Source organism: Muscardinus avellanarius (genome assembly GCF_963383645.1).
Source record: "Muscardinus avellanarius genome assembly, chromosome: 4".
Classification (NCBI taxonomy): domain Eukaryota; kingdom Metazoa; phylum Chordata; class Mammalia; order Rodentia; family Gliridae; genus Muscardinus; species Muscardinus avellanarius.
This window is the reverse complement of record NC_137789.1, coordinates 91,642,203-91,664,763: the sequence shown is the minus strand read 5'-3', so window position 1 is coordinate 91,664,763 and position 22,561 is coordinate 91,642,203. Positions and strand designations below refer to the sequence as shown.

The 22,561-nt window shown below is 43.4% G+C and overlaps 1 protein-coding gene across 3 annotated transcripts; it reads right to left on the bottom strand.

The window, feature by feature from the left end:
• Positions 1–2,197: 2,197 nt before the first annotated feature.
• VDAC2 (voltage dependent anion channel 2) lies at positions 2,198–21,040 on the bottom strand (the record flags this gene model as incomplete). Of its 3 annotated transcripts, XM_080693554.1 has the most annotated exons (9): positions 2,198–2,289; positions 4,401–4,458; positions 7,324–7,474; positions 9,274–9,501; positions 9,961–10,013; positions 10,109–10,261; positions 18,080–18,129; positions 19,903–19,971; positions 21,010–21,040. In XM_080693554.1, the coding sequence occupies 9 exons, from the start codon at positions 21,038–21,040 to the stop codon at positions 2,198–2,200; spliced, it is 885 nt and encodes a 294-aa protein (XP_080549680.1). The 3 variants fall into 3 exon arrangements, with proteins under 3 accessions (XP_080549680.1, XP_080549681.1, XP_080549682.1); XM_080693555.1 differs by lacking the exons at positions 7,324–7,474; positions 21,010–21,040 and having other exon boundaries at positions 9,276–9,501; positions 19,903–19,969; XM_080693556.1 differs by lacking the exons at positions 9,274–9,501; positions 21,010–21,040 and having other exon boundaries at positions 19,903–19,969.
• Positions 21,041–22,561: the final 1,521 nt, after the last annotated feature.

Here is a 22,561-nt window from a genome sequence, read left to right as displayed (position 1 = left end):
GAGGTATAGCTCTAACATAGAATGTCCCTGGATTCAACCCCCAGCATGCGCGCACGCACGCACACACACACACACACACACACACACACACACACGTGTGACTAGGTCCAATCTACTTTTTAAGTAGGCTGCTGACAAACCAGGAACTCTCACCTGTGCACAGTAGTCTAGACTGTGCATGGAGCATGCTGATTAGCCGAGGCAGCAGCCCTGTAACCAGATTTCCTTCAGGCCAGGCACCACCAGTAGTTCAAAGTCAGCTAATCAGCTGGTCTGTGTTACACCCCAAGTACAAGAGTTACTTTCCCTTGTACCTTGAAAGGACACCTTTCGTGTTTTTACCTAGTAATAGGTCCCAGCCCAATCCCAAGAGGCCCTGGGGAGGGCCTCTTGGGGACACCGTCCTGTGACACACACTCCAGCCCATTCTGTAGGACACAGTACAGCCAGCATGGCCTTCGCGCCCCTCAGTCTGTGTGATTTCTTGAGCTCTGGAAGTTTTTAGCCTCTTAGTGTTTCCTGAATGAGTTTTTCATGTTTTCTCAAGCTTCAAACTATGTCTTAGAGATTTGTTAGACAACTCTCTCCCTTCTGAGCTTTCATTTTATCCTTCAAAATCTCTCCTGGATGTGAAGGCGATCTGGCTGCAACATCTGTCACCCTATTGATCACCAGGGTTGATTCAGCTGACCTGGCTGGCGAGGCGGGTGTCCCCTTCCTCCCTCACTGCTCCATGTGCATCCCTCCTGAAGCTGCGCGCTCGGTCCCAGAGGACGACCTTCCCCGCATAGAGGAGGACCGGTCTTCGGTCAAGGGTATACGAGTAGCTGAGCTCCCCTGCTAGAACCTCCAAACAAGCTCTCAAGGTCCATTTGTAGGAGAACGTAGGGTAGTCAAGCTTCCAAGACTCCAGACACATCCAAATGAGGCGCTGCACATGGCAGTCTGCCTTTAATTAAAAAAAACAAACAAAAAAAAAAAAACCAAAAAAAACCTCTCCTCCCATCAGAGAACTTGCTCTTTCCTTCCAACTAGAAACACCTATTAGTGCTGGTCACTCAAACTGACATACTCAACTCAGCTTTTCTGGGTAAGGACCCCTGCTGGGCCCCTCTGGTACCTGGCCCTGTCTAGACCCCGCTCTGCTCCCCCTCCCATCAATCTAGAGCCTGGCCGGGCGTGGTGGCGCACACTTGTAATCCCTGCGCTTGGGAGGCAGAGACAGGAGGATCGCGCTGGTTCAAAGCCAACCACGCTGGCTTAAAAGACCCTGTTTCCAAATAAAAATATAAAAATAGGTCTGGGAGTGTAGCCCAGAAGTAGAAGGGCTTCCAGGAACCCCAGTACCACCAAAAATTAAAAAAAAATTTAAAAAAATCTAGAGCCTGGTTCACTTTTAGCAGCAACAGCTCAGGGGTGTGACATACACACACACCTCTCAGCACCGCCCCACATTCTCTTGTCTTCTTCCTTACTCCGTCCAGCTAGTTCCAGAGCTAACGATGATCCGATGTAATTCTGCACAACTTTAGAAACTGGAGTGACAGCGTGTACCCACTTAGTGTAGCCCCCACAATCTCATGGGATTATTCTAAGGACACAGGGGACTTTGTGGCACAGATTTCAGTTAAGAGCAAGATGCTCACCGGAAAAATATTAGCTACATACCAGGGAGAATGAAGCCTAGCTGGCAAATTGTTAATTCTGCAAATACTTGGAGCCATTAATTATGTATACTTGTTTTATTCATAATTTGTAATGTTCTGGAATACCAAAAGTAATGGTGATGGCCGACTTTAACAAAAAAAATCTTGAACCTCATCTCAAAACATCCACTGATCCATCTCATTCAATGGTAATATTCAGTGTTAAAAGGACATAAAAACAAACATGCACACAATTGCACCGTTTTCATAAAGGTCTATTTCATTATTGGTGGGTTCGCACTTAACAGTTAAATACATTTAAATAATGTATAAGTGACTGCATGACTGCAGCATTGGTAACTAGAGAGATAACCAATTCAACTAGAAACCAGCTAACAAGTAACTGTCTAAATATTTAAAATACAGCTCTTGTTTAGATCATCCTTTGTTTTGATCACCTTCTTGGGGGAAAAGAAGCCTGCTGGTCACATGGAAATATATTAAGGCCAAATCTTCTGATATCCATTTCCCAGAGGTTTCTTTCAGCTGCATTAAGCCTCCAATTCCAGGGCAAGCCCAAGTTTGTGGCCTCCGGCATTGATGCTCTTCCCGTCTACCAGAGCAGACAGTGTAAGCTTCACACCTGTAAACACAGCATACCGACATGATGGGTCTGAAGCAGTTCACCAAGGGAGACTGAGCCTTCTCTAGGATCCCAGAGCCTGCCTATCACTTCCTCAGCCTGCAATTCACCTAGCACCGGCCACCAGGGGGCGCTTGGAAGTAAAGAATTCAGTTGGTAAGGCTTGTGTGGGTGGGGTAAGCTACTGACAGCATAAATAGTATGGGTATTCACTGTAACATCTTTTGACTTTAATATTTTGGGGAAGTCAGACATAGTGGTGCAGGCTATAATCCTAGTACTTGGGAAGATAAGAGAGGAAGATCGCAGGTTTGAGGACAGCCTTAGCACGTAGTGAGACTCTCATCAACCTACTGAGACCCCTGCTTCCAAACAAGAAATAAAATTTGAGTTAGGAGTGTAGTTAGAAGGTAGAATGCCACAGCCAGGTAAATCCCAGCTTTCGGGAGGCAGACACCTGAAGATCGTTGCTTGTGGACAGCCTCAGCTACTTAGCGAGGCCCGAGGCCCTTCGTAACTCAGTGAGACCCTGTTTCAAAAATAAAAAGACTAGCCGGGCTTGTTGGTGCATGCTAATCCCTGTGCTTGGGAGGTGGAGACAGGAGGATCGTGCAGGTTCGAAGCCAGCCTTGCTGGCTTAAGAGACCATTTCCAAATTTTAAAAAGTATAAAATAGGTCTGGGAGTGTAGCCCGGAGGTAGAAGGGCTTCCAGGAACCCCAGTACCACCAAAAAACAAAAAACAAACAAACAATAAATAATAAGACTAAGCTGGGCATAGTAGCACACGCTTGTAACCCCAGTGCTTGGGAGGCTGAGACAGGAGGATCGCACAGGTTTGAAGCCAGCCTCAGCTACTGAGTGAGCTTCTCAGCAACTTAGTGAGACCCTGTTTCCAAATAAAGTATAAAATAGGTCTGGGAGGATAGCCCGGAGGTAGAAAAGCCCCTGGGTTCTACCCCAAGTACCACCAAAAAGTAAATAAATAAAAATAATTAAAGACTAAAAACCAGGGCTGAGAGTGCAGCTTGGAGGTACAATGCCCCTGGGTTCCATCCCCAGTACCGAAAAAAAAAAAAAAAAAAAAAAAAAAAAAAAAAGGTAGAATGCCTCTGGGTTCAATCCCCAGTACTACAAAATGGTGTGTATGGAGGGGTATTTAGGAAGGGGGAAAAGCTCGGTGCTAGTCAATATCTCCATCCCAGATCTACTGGATTAGAATCTGAATGTTGAACAAAATTCTCAGGTTATTCAAGCATACACCCCAAACTTGAGACTTGTTGTTCTAGAAAACATAGCAAAGGAACAAAATACTATGTAAACAATACCATAGAGACAAAAACAACCAAAAACAATGGGTGAACTTTGTTTTGTTTTATGGTACTGGGGATTGAACCCAGGGGCATTCTACTATCAAGTAACATCTCACAGCCCTCTTTATTTTTTGTTTTGAAACTGGGTACCACTGGATTGCTCAGATTCTCAATACATTGCTGAGGCTGTCCTCGAACCTATATTCCTCCTGTCTCAGACTTGCAAGTACCAGAATTATACTTTGATGAAATAAAAATTACTATGTAGCTGGGCGTGGTGGTGCACGATTGTAATTCCAGCATTCGGGAGGCTGAGACTGGAGGATCACAGTTCACGGACAGCCTCAGCTACTTAGTGAGGCCCTCCGCAACTCAGTGAGACCCTGTTTCAAAATAAAGAATAAAATATAGGGCAGGGGCTATAGCTCGGAGGTAGAATACCCCTGGGTGCCATCTCCAGACCCACAAAATAAATAAATAAATAAATAAATAAATAAATAAATAAATAATAAAAATTACTATGTGACCTTCCAGGTACAAGTGTGGAATGTGGGGAGTGAGTACTCAATAAGGAGCCACTGCTAGTCTTAGGTGTGACAATAGTGGTTATGCAGGAGAATGTGTCTTTTCTGAGGATAAGCATCTGGGGAAATGTTAAGGCAAGCCACAACTTCCAAATGGACCAGCAAAAGAAGAAAATAGTCAGCTCCTGTATGGCTTGAAAGGTCTGCAAAATAAGCTGAGAAGTAAAAACTAACATTTAAAGTACTGTGAACAATCCTCATTTATCAATACTTACCAGGCCTCAGAGTCTGAGTGTAGCCCACTCCAATTAAACTAGAGTTGTTCACCTTCGCCTAAAATAAAATTCAAAAAACAACTTTAAGAAAACTTTTGCATGGAAAGAAAAATTCTTGTATGCTTCTCTATTACCCCTATCATGTAATTATGATGAGTCCTTTTTTATTATTTTAATTTTTCTGCAGAACTGTGCATTGAACCCAAGGGCATGCCCCCAGTCCTATTTTTATTTTTTATTTTGAAACAGGACCTCCCTAAGTAGCTGAGGCTGGCCATGAGAGTTCAATTTTTTAACTCATCTCTGAGATAAGTGTGTGTGTGTGTGTGTGTGTGTGTGTGTGTGTGTGTGTGTGTGTGTTACTAGCGACTAAACTGTGGCTTGTTCTGAGCTACACCCCAGCCCTATTTTATTTTTTGTTTTGAAACAGGTTCTCTATAAGCTGAAGAGGGCCTACCTAAATTGCCAAGGCTGGCCTCAATCAAGCACCAAGATAAGGGCATTTGCCACTGTACCAAGCTAATAAAATTTAATATGGTATACTAAGCCAAGCAAAAACTAAGTTCCACTTGATTCTTAACCACTGAAAACAGGGTCCAAGAATACTCTTGATGTCTATTAGAATGTCTCACCCCAAAATGTCCATACATCATAAGTCTATTAACCAATCTATACACACACAAAAAATCAACTTTGTCCAATCGAATCTAAGTACAAAGGCAGGTGAAAATGTGGCTGTGGAAGTCCAAAAGGCTTGCTAGAGGCACACAACACCTATGAAGTATGCAGTGTAAGTTTACATTTGTGACTTAGATACACACATTATTATTTTCAGCGTTCTTCCTAAAATCTCCAAGACAAGTACTTCCTCTGCAGAATCAGACCAGCCATTAATTCAACAATTTACATTCTCACACTTGTCACTAGGCCACTGGTTCTGGCTGTGGGTGACTAGTCTAGGCCAGAAAGGAGGTTCACGGGCAGCCTCAACTACTTAGCGAGGCCCTCCACAACCTAATGAGACCCTGTTTCAAAATAAAAAATGCCAGGTGTGGTGGCGCACGCTTGTAATGCCAGCATTCTGGAGGCTGAGACAGGAGGATCGCAGTTCACAGATAGCCTCAGCTACTTAGGCCCTACACAACTTAGTGAGACCCTGTTTCAATATAAAGAAAAAAAAAAATAGGGCAGGGGGTATACCTTGGTGATCAAATGCCCCTGGGTTCCATCCCCAGCCCCGCAAAAAATCAAAATTAAAAATAAAGTAGAATGCCCCTGGGTTCAATCCCAGTACCGCGCAGGGGGGGGGGGGGGAGATGAAGAGCACTTTATTTAACAGAAATGACGCTCACGGACGGTTTAACTTTCTTTCATTCCAAGTACATACAGTACAGGCAGTCCCTGACCTATCAGCAAATGACACAAAGCCACTCATCTGCCTGAAACTGACACCAGCCTCTCTGTACCTTCACACGGCACTCTCTACTTCAACCACGATGGCTAATGAGATAAACAGAAAAGAGCCCACAGACAGGACTAGGGTGACACAGCATCCCACTTTGCCTTTTGGAGAGAGGAGATTCTCATGATGCAGGACTTTCAGGAGGGAATCCAGGGCAAACCAAGATAGGCTGCTAATTCAAGGACAGGACTGAAATAAAAAAAAAAAAAAAAAAAAAACAGGGGTTCCAGTCCTGGCTCCTCCCCTCTGACCCCGGCAGTAGTGTTAAGTCCTTCCCTCGCCAAGCCTCATCTTCACCTGCAGAATAGCTTTGTACCAAGGACCTCTCAGATCTAATCTGAAGACATTTAATAAGCTATAAAAAGACAAAGTAATAATTAAAGTATATTAATCCCCGACACAAACCAGAAGTGCTCTGGGCCCAAAACACTGGCCACCCTCAGAGTAATAATAATATTATTATCATAACCACCCTCAGGGTTATAATAGTTGATGCTGCTGTTGTTATTATTTTGCAGTACTGGAGATTGAGCCCAGGGCATTATTATTGTTATTTTATTATTACTTTGCCATACTGGAAATTAAGCCCAGGGGCATTCTACCTCCAAGCTAAACATCCAGCCCTATTTTCTTTTTTTCTTTTTTGCAGTACTGGGGATAGAACCCAGGGGCATTCTACCTCCAAGCTAAACCCTGAGCCTTATTTTTTATTCTTTATTTTGAAACAGGGTCTCACTGAGTTGCAAAGGGCCTCACTAAGTAGCCGAGGCTGTCCGTGAACCACAATCCTTCTGTCTCAGCTTCCCAAATGCTGAGATTATAAGCGTGTGCCTCCATACCTGGCTATTTTTTTATTCTTTATTTTCAATCAGGGTCTAACTTGCAGAGGGCCTAAGCAGCTGAGGTTGACTGTGAACCTGTGATCCTATCTCACCCTCCCAAGTACTGGGATTATGAGCCTGTATCACCATGCCCAGCTTCTTCAGGTTATTATTAACACTATTGTGGCAGCTTGAAGTTAAAATAGTACACAATTTGGCCTGAAAAGCAAACCTCTAATAGTGTCCAAAGAAAAAGCAGCATCCCAAACTCTAATCCTAGTGATAAGTAAACTAGGCATTGTTTTAATCACAATTTAAATTTTCAACACAATTTTTGTTGTTTTTGCTGTTCCTAGGGATTGGACCCAGGAAAGGTTCTACCTCAAAGCTATATACCCAAGGCCTTTTTTTATTTCAAAAGGGCTTTGCTGAGTTGCTAAGTTATCTCCATGTTGCAGAGACTGGCCTTGAACCTGTGATCCTCCCATCTCAGCCTCCCAAGTACCAGGATTACAGACATGAGCCACCACACCCAGCAACTATGGATTGACACACAATTTAAATCTCCAATACAATTCAACATAACCAAGATTAATTCCCAACAGCCAAAAACCCCATTTTAAGCTCCAGAAGTACTTACAGAAATGGAAGCAGTGGGATCCAACTGGTATTTAGCGGCAATGCCAAAACGAGTGCAGTTGGTACCTGATGTCCAAGCAAGGTTTACTGAAGTGTCAAGATCTTCACATACTTTCTGATAAATGGATCCTCCAAATTCTGTCCCATCATTGCTATAAGATATCTTAAATTAGTAAATCTGGGAGCCAGGTGTGGTGGTGCACGCTTGTAATCCCAGCATTCAGGAGGCTGAGACGAGAGGATCGCGGTTCAGGGATAGCCTTAGCTACTTAGTGAGGCCTTCCACAACTTAGTGAGACCCTGTTTCAAATTAAAGAATAAAAATTAGGGCAGGGGGTATAGCTCGGAGGTCCAATGCCCCCAGGTTTCATCCCCAGACCCACAAAAAATAAATAAATAAATAAATCTGGAATAGATAATGTAATCACTTCTAAGGCACAGGCTGATATGGTAGAACTGCATTTAAACAAATGCCACAGCTAGGCCTGGGCATATAGATAATGGTAGAGTACTCGCCTAGCTTGCACAAGGTTCTGGGGTTCAATCCCCAGAGCTGAGGACAGAGGAAATGCTCATGTTGGTCTTTAGAGTTCCACTAAAAAACTTTTTTTTGGTGGTACCGGGGGTGAAACCCAAAGGCTTTCTACCTCCGGGCTATATTCCCAGACCTATTATAATATTTTATTTGGAAACAGGGTCTCACTAAGTTGCTAAGAGCCTAAGTAGCTGAGGCTGGCTTCAAAAAAATCTTAAAAGATCTTTTCCTAACTCTTATCTCCATTAAAGAACTGACACACTAAATCATGGTATATTTATCCAGAGGAATCACTGTACTAAAAATGAATAATCAGCTGGACATAGTGGCGCACACTTTTAATCCCAGCATTTGAGAGGCTGAGACAGGAGGATCCCGGTTCACGGCCAGCCACAGCTACTTAGTGAGGCCCTCTGCAACTCAGTGAGACCCTGTTTCAAAATTGAAAAATAAGAAGTAAGGCTTGGTGTAGCTCAGAGGTAGAATGTCCCTGGGTACCAAAAAAAAAAAAAAAAAAAAAAAAGAAAAAAAAAAGAAAAATTATTCTTCTTGTGAAAATATATAAAGCTTCATATGAAATATGATGTGAACATTTACTATCTCAGCATTCAAAATAAAACTAACATTTTTACTATACATTTTGGAGGGGTACCCTAGAAATAGTTATAGGTGCTTTTTTGGGGGGGCTACACTCCCAGACCTATTTTTATACATTTTTATTTGGAAACAGGGTCTCTTAAGCCAGCGCGGCTGGCTTTGAACCTGTGCGATCCCCTCCTGTCTCCACCTCCTAAGAGCGGGGATTACAAGTGTGTGCCACCACGCCTGGCGCAAGGATGATTTTTTTTTTTTTAATGTTAAAAGAAATCCTAGCCAGGCATGGTGCTACACACTTATAATCCCCATACTTGAGAGCCTGAGACAGGAGAATTGCAGGTTCACAGCCTGCCTCAGCTACTTAGTGAGGTACTCTACAATTAGTGAGACCGTGTTCCAAAATAAAGGGAAAAAATAAAAAAAATAGGGCTGATGCGAGGCATGGTGGTGCACGCTTGTAATCCCAGCACTTGGGAGGCTGAGACAGGAGGATCGTATGGGTTCGAAGCCAGCCTCAGCTACTTAGTGAGGCTCTCAGCAACTCAGTGAGACCCTGTTTCTAAATAAAATATAAAATAGGTCTGACAGTATAGCCCAGAGGTAGAAAAGCCTCTGGGTCCCACCCCAGTACCCCCCCCACACACACACACAAAATATAGGGCTGAGGGTATAGTTCAGAAGTAGAATATCCCTGGGTTCAATCCCCAGTAACACTCACACACACACAGTTGAAACTAGATTAAGAGATAACAGGAGGCAACATCAGATACCCTCCTCCAAGGTCTACATCAAAATACCCCACAAAAAAAAAATACTTACACGTTAGTGTGTAGCTGGAAGTCTCCAGTCCTATAACCCACTGCAAAGTTATTCCTTGTCAGCTTTGATTTGGCACTGTCAAAAGTCATCTGGTACCCAGCAAGCCAGCCCTCATAACCAAAGACAGCTGAACCATGGATTGCAGGTCCAGCAAAATCAAAGTCAACATCACAACCGAGGTTTATGCACTCCCTCTTGTAAGAAGACTTGATTTTACCACTTTTCTTTCTGGAAAAAGAACAAACTGACTTGAAACTGATGCCATTAAGAAAGATATACACATATAGCTCCAGCAGAGAGGGCACATAACAGAGTTAAACACAGGATGACTGGAAGTAAAGGAAGTAGCAACATAAATCATAGGGTTAAAACAACAGCTCAATGAACCAACAACAAGGACACGTGACAGCTGGGACTGCCCCATGATAGGAAGACTGCTTTGCAGAACAGGGAATCAATCGGTCACAAAAGCCTTTCAGAAAAAAGCTAATTACCCAAGTTAGTGCCACAATAAAAAGAGGCAAATATCTGCAAGCAAGTCAATATCAACTATAGGATTCCAAAAGAAGAGAAATTAACTACTGCAAGGCAGTTTAGCAATTTATCAAACAAATATATATCTTTCCTAAACAGACAAGAGGAATGCTTTAATTCCTCTTTAATGCAGATAAAAATGTCCACACTTACCCCGTATTTGGCGAGAAGGTAGTATCAAATGTCAGCTTTAAACCTTGACAAATCTATTTTGGAAGAAAAAGAATTTATATTCAGCTTTATTTCCTTTCTGGAATACAAAAATAAAAATTAACACTAAAACATTATTTCAAAATGATACCTGGTCTTCAATTGCGATTTCTGTTCCCAGAGTATTATCAGTGTTCCATTTTTCTGTGAAAGTCAGACCATACTCACACCATTTATATTTGGTCTCCAAGGTCCCAGTAACTTTACCAGTGTCTGTATTAGATGAACCAGATGTTGAGAATTCCTAATAAGACAATAAATAATCTCATGAACCTTCTCATATGCCTGGAAAAATCTACTGCCTGACATAAAAACACTCCTACTTATTCACCTGTACTACTCCCTGAGCATATATTGCAATGACAAATTAACCTTTAATTAGCTGACTGCCACTTTACTTAAAGCTTACATTTCTGACCAATCACAAGTTGATTTGTATCTAATTCTCAAAGAAACAACAAACTGTTGGGGTGGATAGTGGTTCTGTTTGGTTTTGCTTTTTGTGGTGCTAGAAACTAAACCTACAGCATAGTACATGGTAGGCAAGCATTCTACCACTGAACTATGTCCCTGTTCCTTTGTAATATGCTAAGGCTACCTTGAACTGGTGATCCTCTTGCCTAACTTAAGCCTCCCAAGTAGCTGGGATTATAGGCATATGCCACCATGCCCAGACAAGTATACCATTTTTTTGTTTTGTTTTTTGGTGGTACTGGGGATGGAACCCTTCTACCTCTGGGCTCCTAGACCTATTTTATATTTTATTTGGAAACAGGGTCTCTTAAGCCAGCAAGGCTTCGAACCTGCGTGATCCTCCTGTCTTGGCCTCCAAAGCGCAGGGATTACAAGCGTGCGCCACAACACCCAGCTAAAGTGTACCATTTTTTAAATATGACTTTAATATTTTTTAATATTTAAAATTTATATTTTATTTTTGTCTTTGTTTAATTGCTGCATTGTAGTCATATGTCTTAATGGAGTATAAGATGGCAGAGGCATACATGCACACATCACTCATTTAGCCCTTCCCCAATTCTCGCTCCATTCCTTCTCCCTCCTCCCTCCTTAAAATATACCTTTTAAGAAAATTTCTACTAAGGAAAATCTTATATTCAAAAATCAATAGTAAGCTGGGCATGGTGGCGCACACTTGTTATCCCAGCATTTGGGTGGCTGAGACTGGAAGATAGCAATTCATGGACAGCCTCAGCTACATAGTGAGGCCCTCCACAACTTAGTGAGACCCTAGTTTCAAAATGAAGAATAAATAATAGTGCAGGGGGTATAGCTCGGAGGTCAAATGCCTCTGGGTTCCATCTCCAGACTCACAAAAAAAGAAAAGAAAAAAAGAAAAGAAAAGAAAAGAAAAATAGGGTAGGGGTGTAGCTTGGAGGTTGAATGCCCCTGGGTTCCATCCCTAAACCTGCCAAAGTAAATAAATAAATAAATAAATAAATAAATAAATAAATAAATAGCAAGCTGCATATGGTGGCACACATCTGTAATTCCACTACTTGGGAGGCTGAGAAAGGAGGATCACAGGTTTACGGCCAACCTCAGCAATTTAGTGAGGCTCTCGGTAATGAAAACAAAACTGAGCCAGCATGGTGGGGCATGCTTGTAATTCCAGTACTTGGGAGGCTGAGACAGAATTGCAAGTTCATGGCCAGCCTTGGCTACTTAGTGGGGCCCTCCAAAATTTAGTGAGACCCTATTCTAAACAAAGAATAAAAAATAGGGCTGGGGGGGTAGAGCTCATTAGAAGTAAAATGTCCCTGAGTTCAATCCCCAGTAGTGCAAATAAATAAATAAATAAATAAATAAATAAATAAATAAATAAAATAAAAAAGAAACCTGCAAGCCAGGCATGGTGGCACATGCTTATTATAATCCCAGTACTTGGGAGGCTGAGACAGGAGGGATTATAGGTTTTGGGCCTGCCTCAACAACCTCATGAGGCCCTCAGCAAATTGGTGAGACCCTGTTTCAAAATAAAGAACAAAAAGCCAGGCATGGTGGTGCACGTTTGTAACCCCAGCATTTGGGAGGCTGGACAGGAGGACTGTGGTTCGTAGATAGCCTCAGCTAATTAGTGATGCCCTTTCCAACTCAGTGAGACCCTGTTTCAAAATAAAGAATAAAAAACAGGACTGGGGGTATAGCTCAGAGGTAAAATGCCTCTGGGTTCTATCCCCAGTACCCCCCCCCAAAAAAAAAAAGAATAAAAAATTGGACTGGTAGCTCAGAGGTAGAATACCCTAGTACAACTCTCAATACCCCCCCCCACACACACACACAGATACCAAGGAAGCTGGGCATGGCGGCACAGGCTTGTAATCATAGTATTTGGGAGGCTGAGACAGAAGGATCAAAGGTTTGCAATCAGCCTCAGCTACTTAGTGAGGCCCTCCACAACTTAGTGAGACCCTATTTCAAAATTAAGAATAAAAATAAGACCAAGGATATAGCTCAGAGGTACAATGCCTTTGGTTCAATCCCCAGTACCGCAAAAAAGGAGGGGGAGTGGCTGTGATATGAAGGAAGGCCCATCTGAAATTTAAAATCTGCAACAGATAATTTAAGTACCTAATATTCTACCTGATATTAAGACACTATGTCAATATGGTTTACCATACATTCCATCATTGGAAGAGTTTACAATAACTTAGACTCTTTATTATGAAATGTTTCCTAGAAAATTCTTAAAGGGAAAAGCACCCACTATAGCAGTCCAAGCCACATACAAGAGATTTCTTAAAGCTCTTTGGTAATCTCTATTTCTTTGAGATAAAGTCTCCACCAAGCTAGGCATGGTGACACACACTAATATAATCACAGCATTTGAGAGGCTGAGACAGGAGAATGATGGTTTGCGGATAGCCTCAGCCACTTAGTGAAGCCCTTTGCAAATCAGTGAGATGCTGTTTCAAAATAAAGAATAAAAAATAGGGCTGGGAGTATAGTTCGGAGGTAGAATGCCCCTGGGCTCCATTCCTAGTATATCAAAAAGAAGGAAGGAAGGAAGGAAGGAAGGAAGGAAGGAAGGAAGGAAGGAAGGAAGATTTACCAGTTTCCACGCCTTTCCAACCATTTTATACATTCTGATTTCTAAAAAGGGATTTACATATTTATTCAACAGCTGCTTTGTATCATATATAACAAAATAAACGATGTTTAGTTGATATTGGTAGAAAATAGTCTAATATATAAGGATCAAATAAAGTGCATTACATAAAACCGTCTTTGTAAGCAAATAGGTAACCTACTAATCCCTAGTTGCACACCACATAGAAACAAAAGGATGGTGGTGGTGCAGGCTTGTAATCTCAGTACTTGGGAGGCTAAGACAGGAGGATAGGAGGCTCAAAGCCAGCCTCAGCTACTTAACAAGACCCTGTTTCAAAATAAAAATTAAAGGTGGGTTGCAGAGGTACATACTTATAATCCCAGTACTTGCGACACTGAGACAGGAGGATCCCAGGTTCACAGCCAGCCTCAAATACTTAGTAAGGCCCTCTGAATCAGTGAGACCCTGTTTCAAATAAAGAATAAAATCTGGGGGTGTCGCTCAAAGGTAGAATGTCCCTGGGTTCAATTCCTAGTACTGAAGAAAAAAAAAAAAAAAAGAATAAATAAATAGGGCTAAGGTCAGAGGTAAAATCTCCAATCTTACAAATAAATTTTTCCCCCACTACTGGGGATGGAAGCCAGGAACATTCTACATCCAAATTACACTCCCAGTCCTATTTTTTATTCTTTTATTTTTTTAAAAAGGGTCTCATTGAATTGCGAATGGCCGCGCTAAGCAGCTGAGGTTGCCCATGAACTGCGATTCTCTGGTCTCTGCCTCCCAAATGCTAGGATTATAAGCGTGCACCATCACACCTGGATCAATTTTACAAAAATCTTAAAAGCGTTAAGAAGGAAGGCCCATCTGAAATTTAAAATCTGCAACAGATAATTTAAGTACTTAACATTCTTAAAGAGTTCAGTATATAGGCAGGCAACTAAAATGTTCCAAGAGAAAATATTAAAATGACATCCAAGCCAGGCGTGATGGCGCATGCGTGTAATCCCAGCATTCGGGAGGCTGAGAATGGAGGACGGGGGTTCACAGACAGCCTCAGCTACTTAGTGAGGCCCTCTGCAACTCAGTGAGATCCTGTTTCAAAATAAAGAATAAAAAAACGGGCAGGTGATGTAGCTCAGAGGTCAAATGCCTCTGGCTTTCACCTCCAGACCAGCAAAAAAAAAAAAAAAAAAAAAAAGACATCTGAAAGTTCTGATGCACCATTTTCTATCAATGATGGTTATATATATATATATTTTGGGGGTACTGGGGATAGAAAACAGCAGCATTCTATCTCCAAGCTACATCCCCTGCCCGTTTTTTATTCTTTATTTTGAAACAGGGTCTCACTCAGTTGCAAAGGGCCTAAGTAGCTGAGGCTGGCCGTAAACCTGGATCCCGTCTCTGCCTCCCAAATGCTGAGATTACAAGGGTATGCCACCATGCTAGGCTAGCTTTATACTTTTGTCACTGGAGAGTTAAGTCTAAAGATAGTTGATCAGAAATAATAGAAAAACCAACTGGGCATGGTGGCGCACACTTGTAATCCTTGCACTTAGAAGGCTGAGACAGGAGGATCACACAGGTTCGAAGCCAGCCTCAGCTGGCTAAGAGACCCTGTTTCCAAATAAAATATAAAATAGGTCTGGGACTGTAGCCCAAAGGTAGAAGGCCCCTGGGTTTCATCCCCAGTACCACAAAAAATAATAATAAAAAAATAGAAAAACCAATTAGAAATTATAATACCCGCAGAGTGAGGAAATAACTAAAATACCAATGAGGGAAAGAGTAGGCATACTTCACTTGGGTCTTACTATCTCCTGAAATTACATACTTTCATTAACAGGAATTTCAAGTAAAAACTTGGTACTCAATTTCATACTAAAATACCCTAGGTTGTGTTAGGAAATAACATTTCATGTAAAATCAGGAATCCCAGTGACCAGTTCTAGGTGCATTTACTAAATTAGTAACAATAAAAATGCTTAACTTTTAGGGTCTGTTCCCTCGACTATAATAGTAAAACCTACCTTTGGAGGATTAACTCAAACACTGTGAAAGATTTGCACATTTTCATGTGCTCTACACAAAAGGAAAACAGTATTACATACATATTACATACATATCACACACACACAACGAGGAATATGTATGAGGAGAAATTTTTAGTCCTGGGTGACAATGACTAATGATGGTAAAGGCCCCACACACCACCATCCCTCAGACCAGAGATCAAGAGCCAGCCACGTGCCAATCTTCAAGAGCCAAAGCCAACTTCACCCTGTAGAACCAGAATTAAGCCAGCTGACAGCAATGATGGAGCTTGTATCCTTCCTCCACTGCGACACATTCTGGCTTCTACATTTTGGGTTAGTGTGAGCATCTATACAGTTCAACTGAGAAAAAGTCAGGCCTTTGGGACTTAAAATTGAGGTCAGTTACTTATTACAGCACCTGTACCATGACACTTAAATTATATACATTAAGTGTAAACACAAACATACTCTAATTCAGTTCCTATTCATCCTTTATGATCTTAAACCTACTTCCTTATCATTTTAACTAACTATGCATAATAAGCCCTTCCTACCTGGGTGTGGTGGTGCTTGCCTGCAACCCCAGTACTTAGAAGGCTGAGAAAGGAGGATCATAGATTTGAGGCCACCTGGGCAACTTAGTGAGGCCCTGCAGCAATTTTCAACTAAAAGTGGCTGTGATAGTCCAATCCCCAGTATCTCTAGCACCACCAAAAAGCCTTCCCAACAAAGATTTTGGATAATCAGTCTAGTACTTGACATAATTCACTGATTATTTTCAGGTTAGTTTGTCTCTCCAACTACAAAATATGCTCTTTAAACACAAAGATTAAGTCTTCTAACTCACTTTTTAAGAAGCCTTTTATATTTCAATAAATAAGTGTTGATAAGGGGCCTTAACAGATTTAAGAATAGGAACATAGCCAGGCGTGATGGTGCACACCTATGATCCCAGTACTTTTGAGGATCACAGGTGTGAGGCCAGTCTTAGCAACTTAGGCCTTCAGTAACTTACTGAGACCTTGTTTCAAAACTAAAAAATGAAACAAGATGGGAAGTATATTTCAGAAGTAGAATACCCCTGAGTTCAACCCCCAGTATATCCCTCCAAACACACACAGCCAGGAGTGGTGGCTCATATTATACTTGTAATCCCAGCATTTGGGAGATTGAGACAGGAGGATTGTGGTTCAAGGCCAGCCTCAGCTACTTAGTGAGGACCTTTGCAACTCAGTCAGACCCTGTTTTAAAGTAAAGAATAAAAAATAGGGCTGGGGGGTGTCGCTGGGAGGTAGAATGCCCCTGGGTTCCACCCCAGTACCACAAAACACACACACACACACACACACACACACACACACACACACAAAAAAAAAAAAAAAAAAAACCCACCATGGGTGTAGATTGGTGGTAGGACACACAAGGCTGTGGGTTCAATCCACAAAACAACAACAAAAAATTTCTCTGTAACCTGTTACCTTGACCAAGTAAGTCACACAACCATAACTAAATACCCAAACTTCCTTGACGACCAAAGAAACCACATGACAGATATGACAAGTATAAAATCCCAGAAACTCAACAAGTTTAGGCATAAACTACAAGAACTTTAATAAATACCAGTTATACACACTAAAACTAGAATTAACTAAGATAACCAAAACATCTTAATATATATATACCCAATGTCCAAAAAAATCTCCAAATAAATTTTAAAATAAGAAAAAACTACACAAAATTAAAATTTTTTGATGGTACTAGTTACTGAATAGAACAGATGGTTTCTAATATTGCACTACACCTTAGCCTTTTTTTTTTTTTTTTTTGGTGGTACTAGGGATGGAACCCAAGGGCATTTTACCTCCAAGCTACAGTCTCAGCCCTATTTTTTTATTCTTTATTTTAAAACAGGGTCTCACTGAGTTGCAAAGGACCTCACCAAGTAGCTGAGGCTGTCCGGGAACTGTAATCCTCCTGTCTCAGCTTCTCAAATGCTATGCTGAGATTATAAGCATGCACCACCACACCCAGCCTTATCCATTTTTTTTTTTAAATTTTGAAACAGAAATTAAGTTGCTGAGACTGGCCTCAAAACTGTGATCCTCTTGTCTCAGCCTCTCAAGTACTTAGATTACTGGAGTGCTCCTGGCTACAAAAATAAATTTTACTTTACTCCCTTTATAGAAGTTTGTTAGGAAGGATCACCATCCAAATATCAAATGTTAACCTTTCTTTTTTTTTTTTGCAGGACCGGGGATGGAACCCAGGGACATTCGACCTCCGAGCTACACCCCCTGCCCTATTTTTTATTCTTTATTTTTTGAAACAGGGTCTAAGTTGCAGAGGGCCAGGTCTCAGCCTCCCAAATGCTGGGATTACAAGGGTGCACCACCACACCTGGCTAAATATTAACCTTTTTAAAGACATTCAAGCCAGAGCTGGGGCTGTGAGCTTGGTGAGAGCACTTGCCTAGTATGTGCATGGCTCTGGGTTCAAACCCCAGCACCAAAAAGAAAAAACAACATTCAAATCGGAACTTGATATATTCACAAAACACATGGAAATCTCCATGCAGACTTCTAGAATGTGAATTATGTAAATTTTAAGTGAGTTAAATTAATAAGTATTATTATACTCAGAACTCTGATAAGGAAAGGGTTACCAAAAAGTCGAACAGGTTCTCTGCCGCTAAGATTAAGCTTATAATCTACCTGGGTAAACAGAGCCCCACATGGCCAGAATTTCCCCAAGTTTCCTGTGCACAGAGTTATACGACAAAAGTTATATGACAGAAGACTCCATGAGAATCAGCAATCTTATTCAAAGTCAAAACAAATAATTTCATATACAAATTAATTTTTACCTTTTTTTATAGGTTAAAACAGGTAGATGACAGCTTTCAATTCTGACTACTTTATGGGGCTTAATCAGAACTTAATATATAACTAACACTCACCACGCCACTGCATGACTTCGTTTTTACATCCAGTTTCACCAACCCAAAGCCTTAAAAGAGCATAGGACAAAAAAAAGCAAAATGATTATTTTGTGTAAAAGATGAATTCCTATTGTGGTCAGCACATTTTTAAAAATACAGATTCTAGCCAGGCGTGGTGGCGCATGCTTGTAATCCCCGCACTTGGGAGTCAGAGACAGGAGGATCGCGCAGGTTCGAAGCCAGCCTCAGCTGGCTTAGTAGACCCTGTTTCCAAATAAAATATATATAAAAAAAAAAGTTCTGGGAGTGTAGCCCGGAGGTAGAAGGCCCCTAGGTTCCATCCCCCAGAACCATTAAAAAAAAAAAAGATTCTACATATTCATGGAGAGAGATAAAAATGTACTGATAACACAACATTCAAATTAATTTTTTGTGTATGGTAATGGGGATTGAACCAGAGGCATTCTACCTCCAAACTACACCCCCAGCCCTTTCTTTTTTTAATTCTTTATTTTGAAACAGGGGCTAAGTAGCTGAGGCTGGCCATGAATCTGTGATCCTCCTGTCTCAGCTTCCCAAGTACTGAGATTACAAGCATGCGCATCCACGTGCTTAATAAAATTTAAAAATAAATCTTATTTTTTAAAATTTATAAAGTAAAAATTAGTTCTCTATATATAATAAATAGACAGAACATCTCTATAGTGTCCAACTTCTCAAAACTATTTTTAAACCTAAATCATCAAGTCTGGTATGGGAGCATATGCCTGTAATTCCAGTACTTAGGAGGCTGAGGCAGGAGGATCACAGGTTCAAGACCAACACAAGGTTAACATAGCAAGACACTATTTTAAAACAGGGCAAGGGTATGGCTCAGAAGTAGAACCAACCTAGGTTCAATCCCCATCTAGTATCACACTCAAAAAAACCTAAATGTAAGATGAGAAAAATGTTTGACTTTAAAACTCAGAATAGCCAAAAGTTTATCAAAACAGACATTTAGAATGCTTATCTCAAAGGAGTATCTCCAGTAATCTAAGGAGGAGGGAGTATGTGGAATCCAATTCACTCAAAAACCATGGAACCCTTTCAAAAGTACAAATCACCACAGAACTGATACAGTAATACCACACAACTCTAGTCAACCAAGGCCTAAGCTATACTAAAGAAAATAAATAAACTGCTTGTCATTCCCTTCTTCTTCTTCTTCTTTTTTTTTTTTTTTTCAATACCAGGGATTAAACCAGGGCCTTGAACACTGAGCTACATCTCCAGCCATTTTTATTTGATCTTGATACAGGATCCTAGTAAGCTGCTGGGGCTGGTCTCAAACTTGCCACCCTCCTGCCTCAACTTCCCAAGTAGCTGGGATTATAGGCATGTGCCACCACTTCACAAGCTGCATTTTCCTAAATAGTTAAAATCCTTAAGAATATGGTGGTGACCGGGCATGGAGGCGCACACTTGTAATCCCGTGCTTGGTAGGCGGAGACAGGAGGATCACGCAGGTCTGAAGCCAGCCTTGCTGGCTTAAGAGACCCTGTTTCCAAATAAAAAATATAAAAAATAGGTGTCTGGGAGTGTAGCCCGGAGGTAGAAGGGTTTCCAGGAACCCCAGTACCACCAAAAATAAATAAAAAAATAAATAAAGAAATAATAAAATTTTAAAAATATGGTGGTAAAATGGGGTAGGCTAATGTTTCTTTTAATAAAAGTTTAATCTAAAACATAACCAAAATTAATACAGCAAGATACTTACTGTCTAAAGAATTAATTTCCCTAAGGAATCTAAGCACACATTGTCACTTTTGATTTAAAATTAAAGAAAAAAAAGTTCTTACCAAAGCCTTTGTTGAAAATATCTCTGGCAGCTTTGCCAAGGTCAGCATATGATGGAGGAATGCACATTGCTGTTAAGAAAAAACATTCCAGTGTTAAATGCTCCAGTTCTCCCACTTTTTGTCCAATAATTAGACCCTGACCCACTGGTGATCTTTAAATTCAAGCAGTCCAATTTGCTCAAAGTAGTTTGATACCACCAGGATTACAATAAAACTACTGATCCATGAAGGAGACTTCCTCATGAAAGGCCTATTTCTAAAATAGACAACCATGTGACTATACAAACTAGAAAAAGCCCTCCCAAAATAGAAAAACAGATCTATTTTTCCTAAATTTGGTGTCCAGAGCTTCAGCTCATGGGGCCAGACAGGTACAATTAATCCAAAGTGTACACACACATATCTGCCCAAAATCTGCTGGAATGGGCTGATTTAAATGAATCAAAGTCATCCGTGAAGAACTCAATTCATCTAACAATCTGCCTGAGCCAAAACTGTCAGGAGTGGGAAGAAATGGGAACTTAATGCTCTGGGAACTTAAACATTGGGACTTAGAAAAATTACAGGCATCCACACCTCAACTTAGTGTCTACATCAACTAAACATCAAATGGTACTTTATACTTATTGAAAGGCCTCTCAAATCTTCCGCCAATGCAGTGCGGCTTAGGGGAAAGCAATCTGAGTTCTTACACCAGCTCATTCATTCCACAAAGCGCGTCCACACCCTTAGGAGCACATGGAATGACCTTGTCTCTCACAAAGCAGATAACCACTTCCTCTAGAAAAATGACTGGCTAGTCCTCCAGAAGCGGAATCCAACAATTCATAACTCTTCTTTCAAATTTATCAAAGACACGTCCAAGGGCGGAAGGTGAATGCAGCCCCAGCCCAACGCTCTGGCCGCGGCCCCGGGGTCCGAAATCCCGCAGCCGTCCCCGCGCCGCAGAGGCAGCGGTCAGAAGACCCAGCGGCCGCCGAAAGGAGCCGATTCCCTTAGTTACTGGAGAGACGGGGCGGGCTGGGGGGCCCTCTGCGGTTCCTGATCGGCTGGTTTCGACCCCGGGGCACCGGCGCCCGGTGCCGCAGAGATGTCCCCTCTACTTACGCCGCGCGCAGTTCTGTCCGTAGGTCGCCATGGCGAGGCCGCTGGAAGAGGTGATCTGCGGATGGGACAAGAAGTGCGGTCAACAGGGGTCAGAGAGCGTCAAAGAGCCAAAAGAGGGTCTCGGACGGAGAGGGGCGAGGGGCGCGGGGCAGCGCGGCCATCTTAGGGAGCCGGGGCCGAACCCGAGCCCGGCTGCGGCCTCCCGCCGGGCCGCGGAGGCCTAGGCCCGGGCCGGCGTCGGGTGGGCGCCGCCGTACCTGGTGGTCTCCGCAGGGGCGCCGCCGCCGCTCGCTGCTCAGGCCGCTCGGCTCGCTGGGGACCGGGCTGCAGCAGCCGCGCTGGAGGGCGAAGTGAAGGAGACACCGTTCCGCCCGCCGCAACCCTGTCCACCCCAGCCAGGACCCCGCCGCTGCCCCGGGCTGCCCGCCGCGCCTGTGCCCGCCCGCCGCCGCCCGCCGCGCCCGTGCCGGCCGCCCACGCCCACCTGCCCGGGCGCCCGCGGGCCGCAGGCTCCCCGCCTCCGCGCCTGGCTGCGTGCGTCGGTCGGCGGGGCCGGGGGAGCAGGCGCCGCCGGGTGCGGGTCAGGCAGCGAGCAGGGCAGCCCGGCGCCGCGGGGGGAACGGCGGCGCCCGCGCGGGGAGGGGGCGGGGCCTCACGTCACCGGGGGCGGGGCCTGCGCGGCTGGGAGGGCGGGGCCTCGCGTCACCGGGGGCGGGGCGCGGCGGCTCGCGCTCACGGACGCCCTCCAGCGGCCCCGCGGCTGTAGCGGGCCGGCGCAGCCCGGGAGGGGCGCGGCCCGGAGGGGTCGCCCCGGAGGCCCGCGTCTCTCCAGCCCCGCGAGGAGCGAGCCGGGGCACCGGGCCCACGTCCAGCCCCGCACCCTTCCGGCCCGTCGGCCCCACTGCCCACCGGGGCCGCCTCCCCGACAGATGGGAGCTGGCCTCAAGCTGCCGCCCCACGCCCCTCCAGCCGCACGGTAGCCTCGGGCTTGCTCTTCCGCCTCCTGCCAGGGTTTGAGGCTGTGGTGGGGACCCAGCCTGCTCAGGGCCCAGCCTGCTGTGGGGAAAGAGCCTGGAGAAAATGTAGGAATCCTGCTGACCGGGTATCAGGACGCTGCACCCAAGTTCTCTGGGAGTGCAGGCAGAGTGAGGAAGCCAAGAAGACATGTGCAGTCTAGTGAGAGAAATGGAGTCAGCTGGGCTTCCAGTCAGTTGCCTGGCGCACTGATTTAAGCTATGTGCCTCAGTTTCCTCATCTACCAAATAACAACTGAGATGAACTGGTTGTTTTGTGGTTTTTTGGTACTGGGGATTGAATCCAGAAACATTCTACCTCTAAGCTACACCCCCAGCCCTTCCCCCCCCCTTTTTGTAAAGGGTACTGAAGGTTGAACTCAGGGGCATTCTCTGAGCTACACCTTCAGCTTTTTTTTTCTTTTTCTTTCTCTTTTTCTTTTTTGGCGAAACTAAGGATGGAACCCAATGGCATTCTACCTCCGAGTTGCACCCCCAACCCTACTTTTTCAATGAAACAGGGTCTCATTGAATTGCAA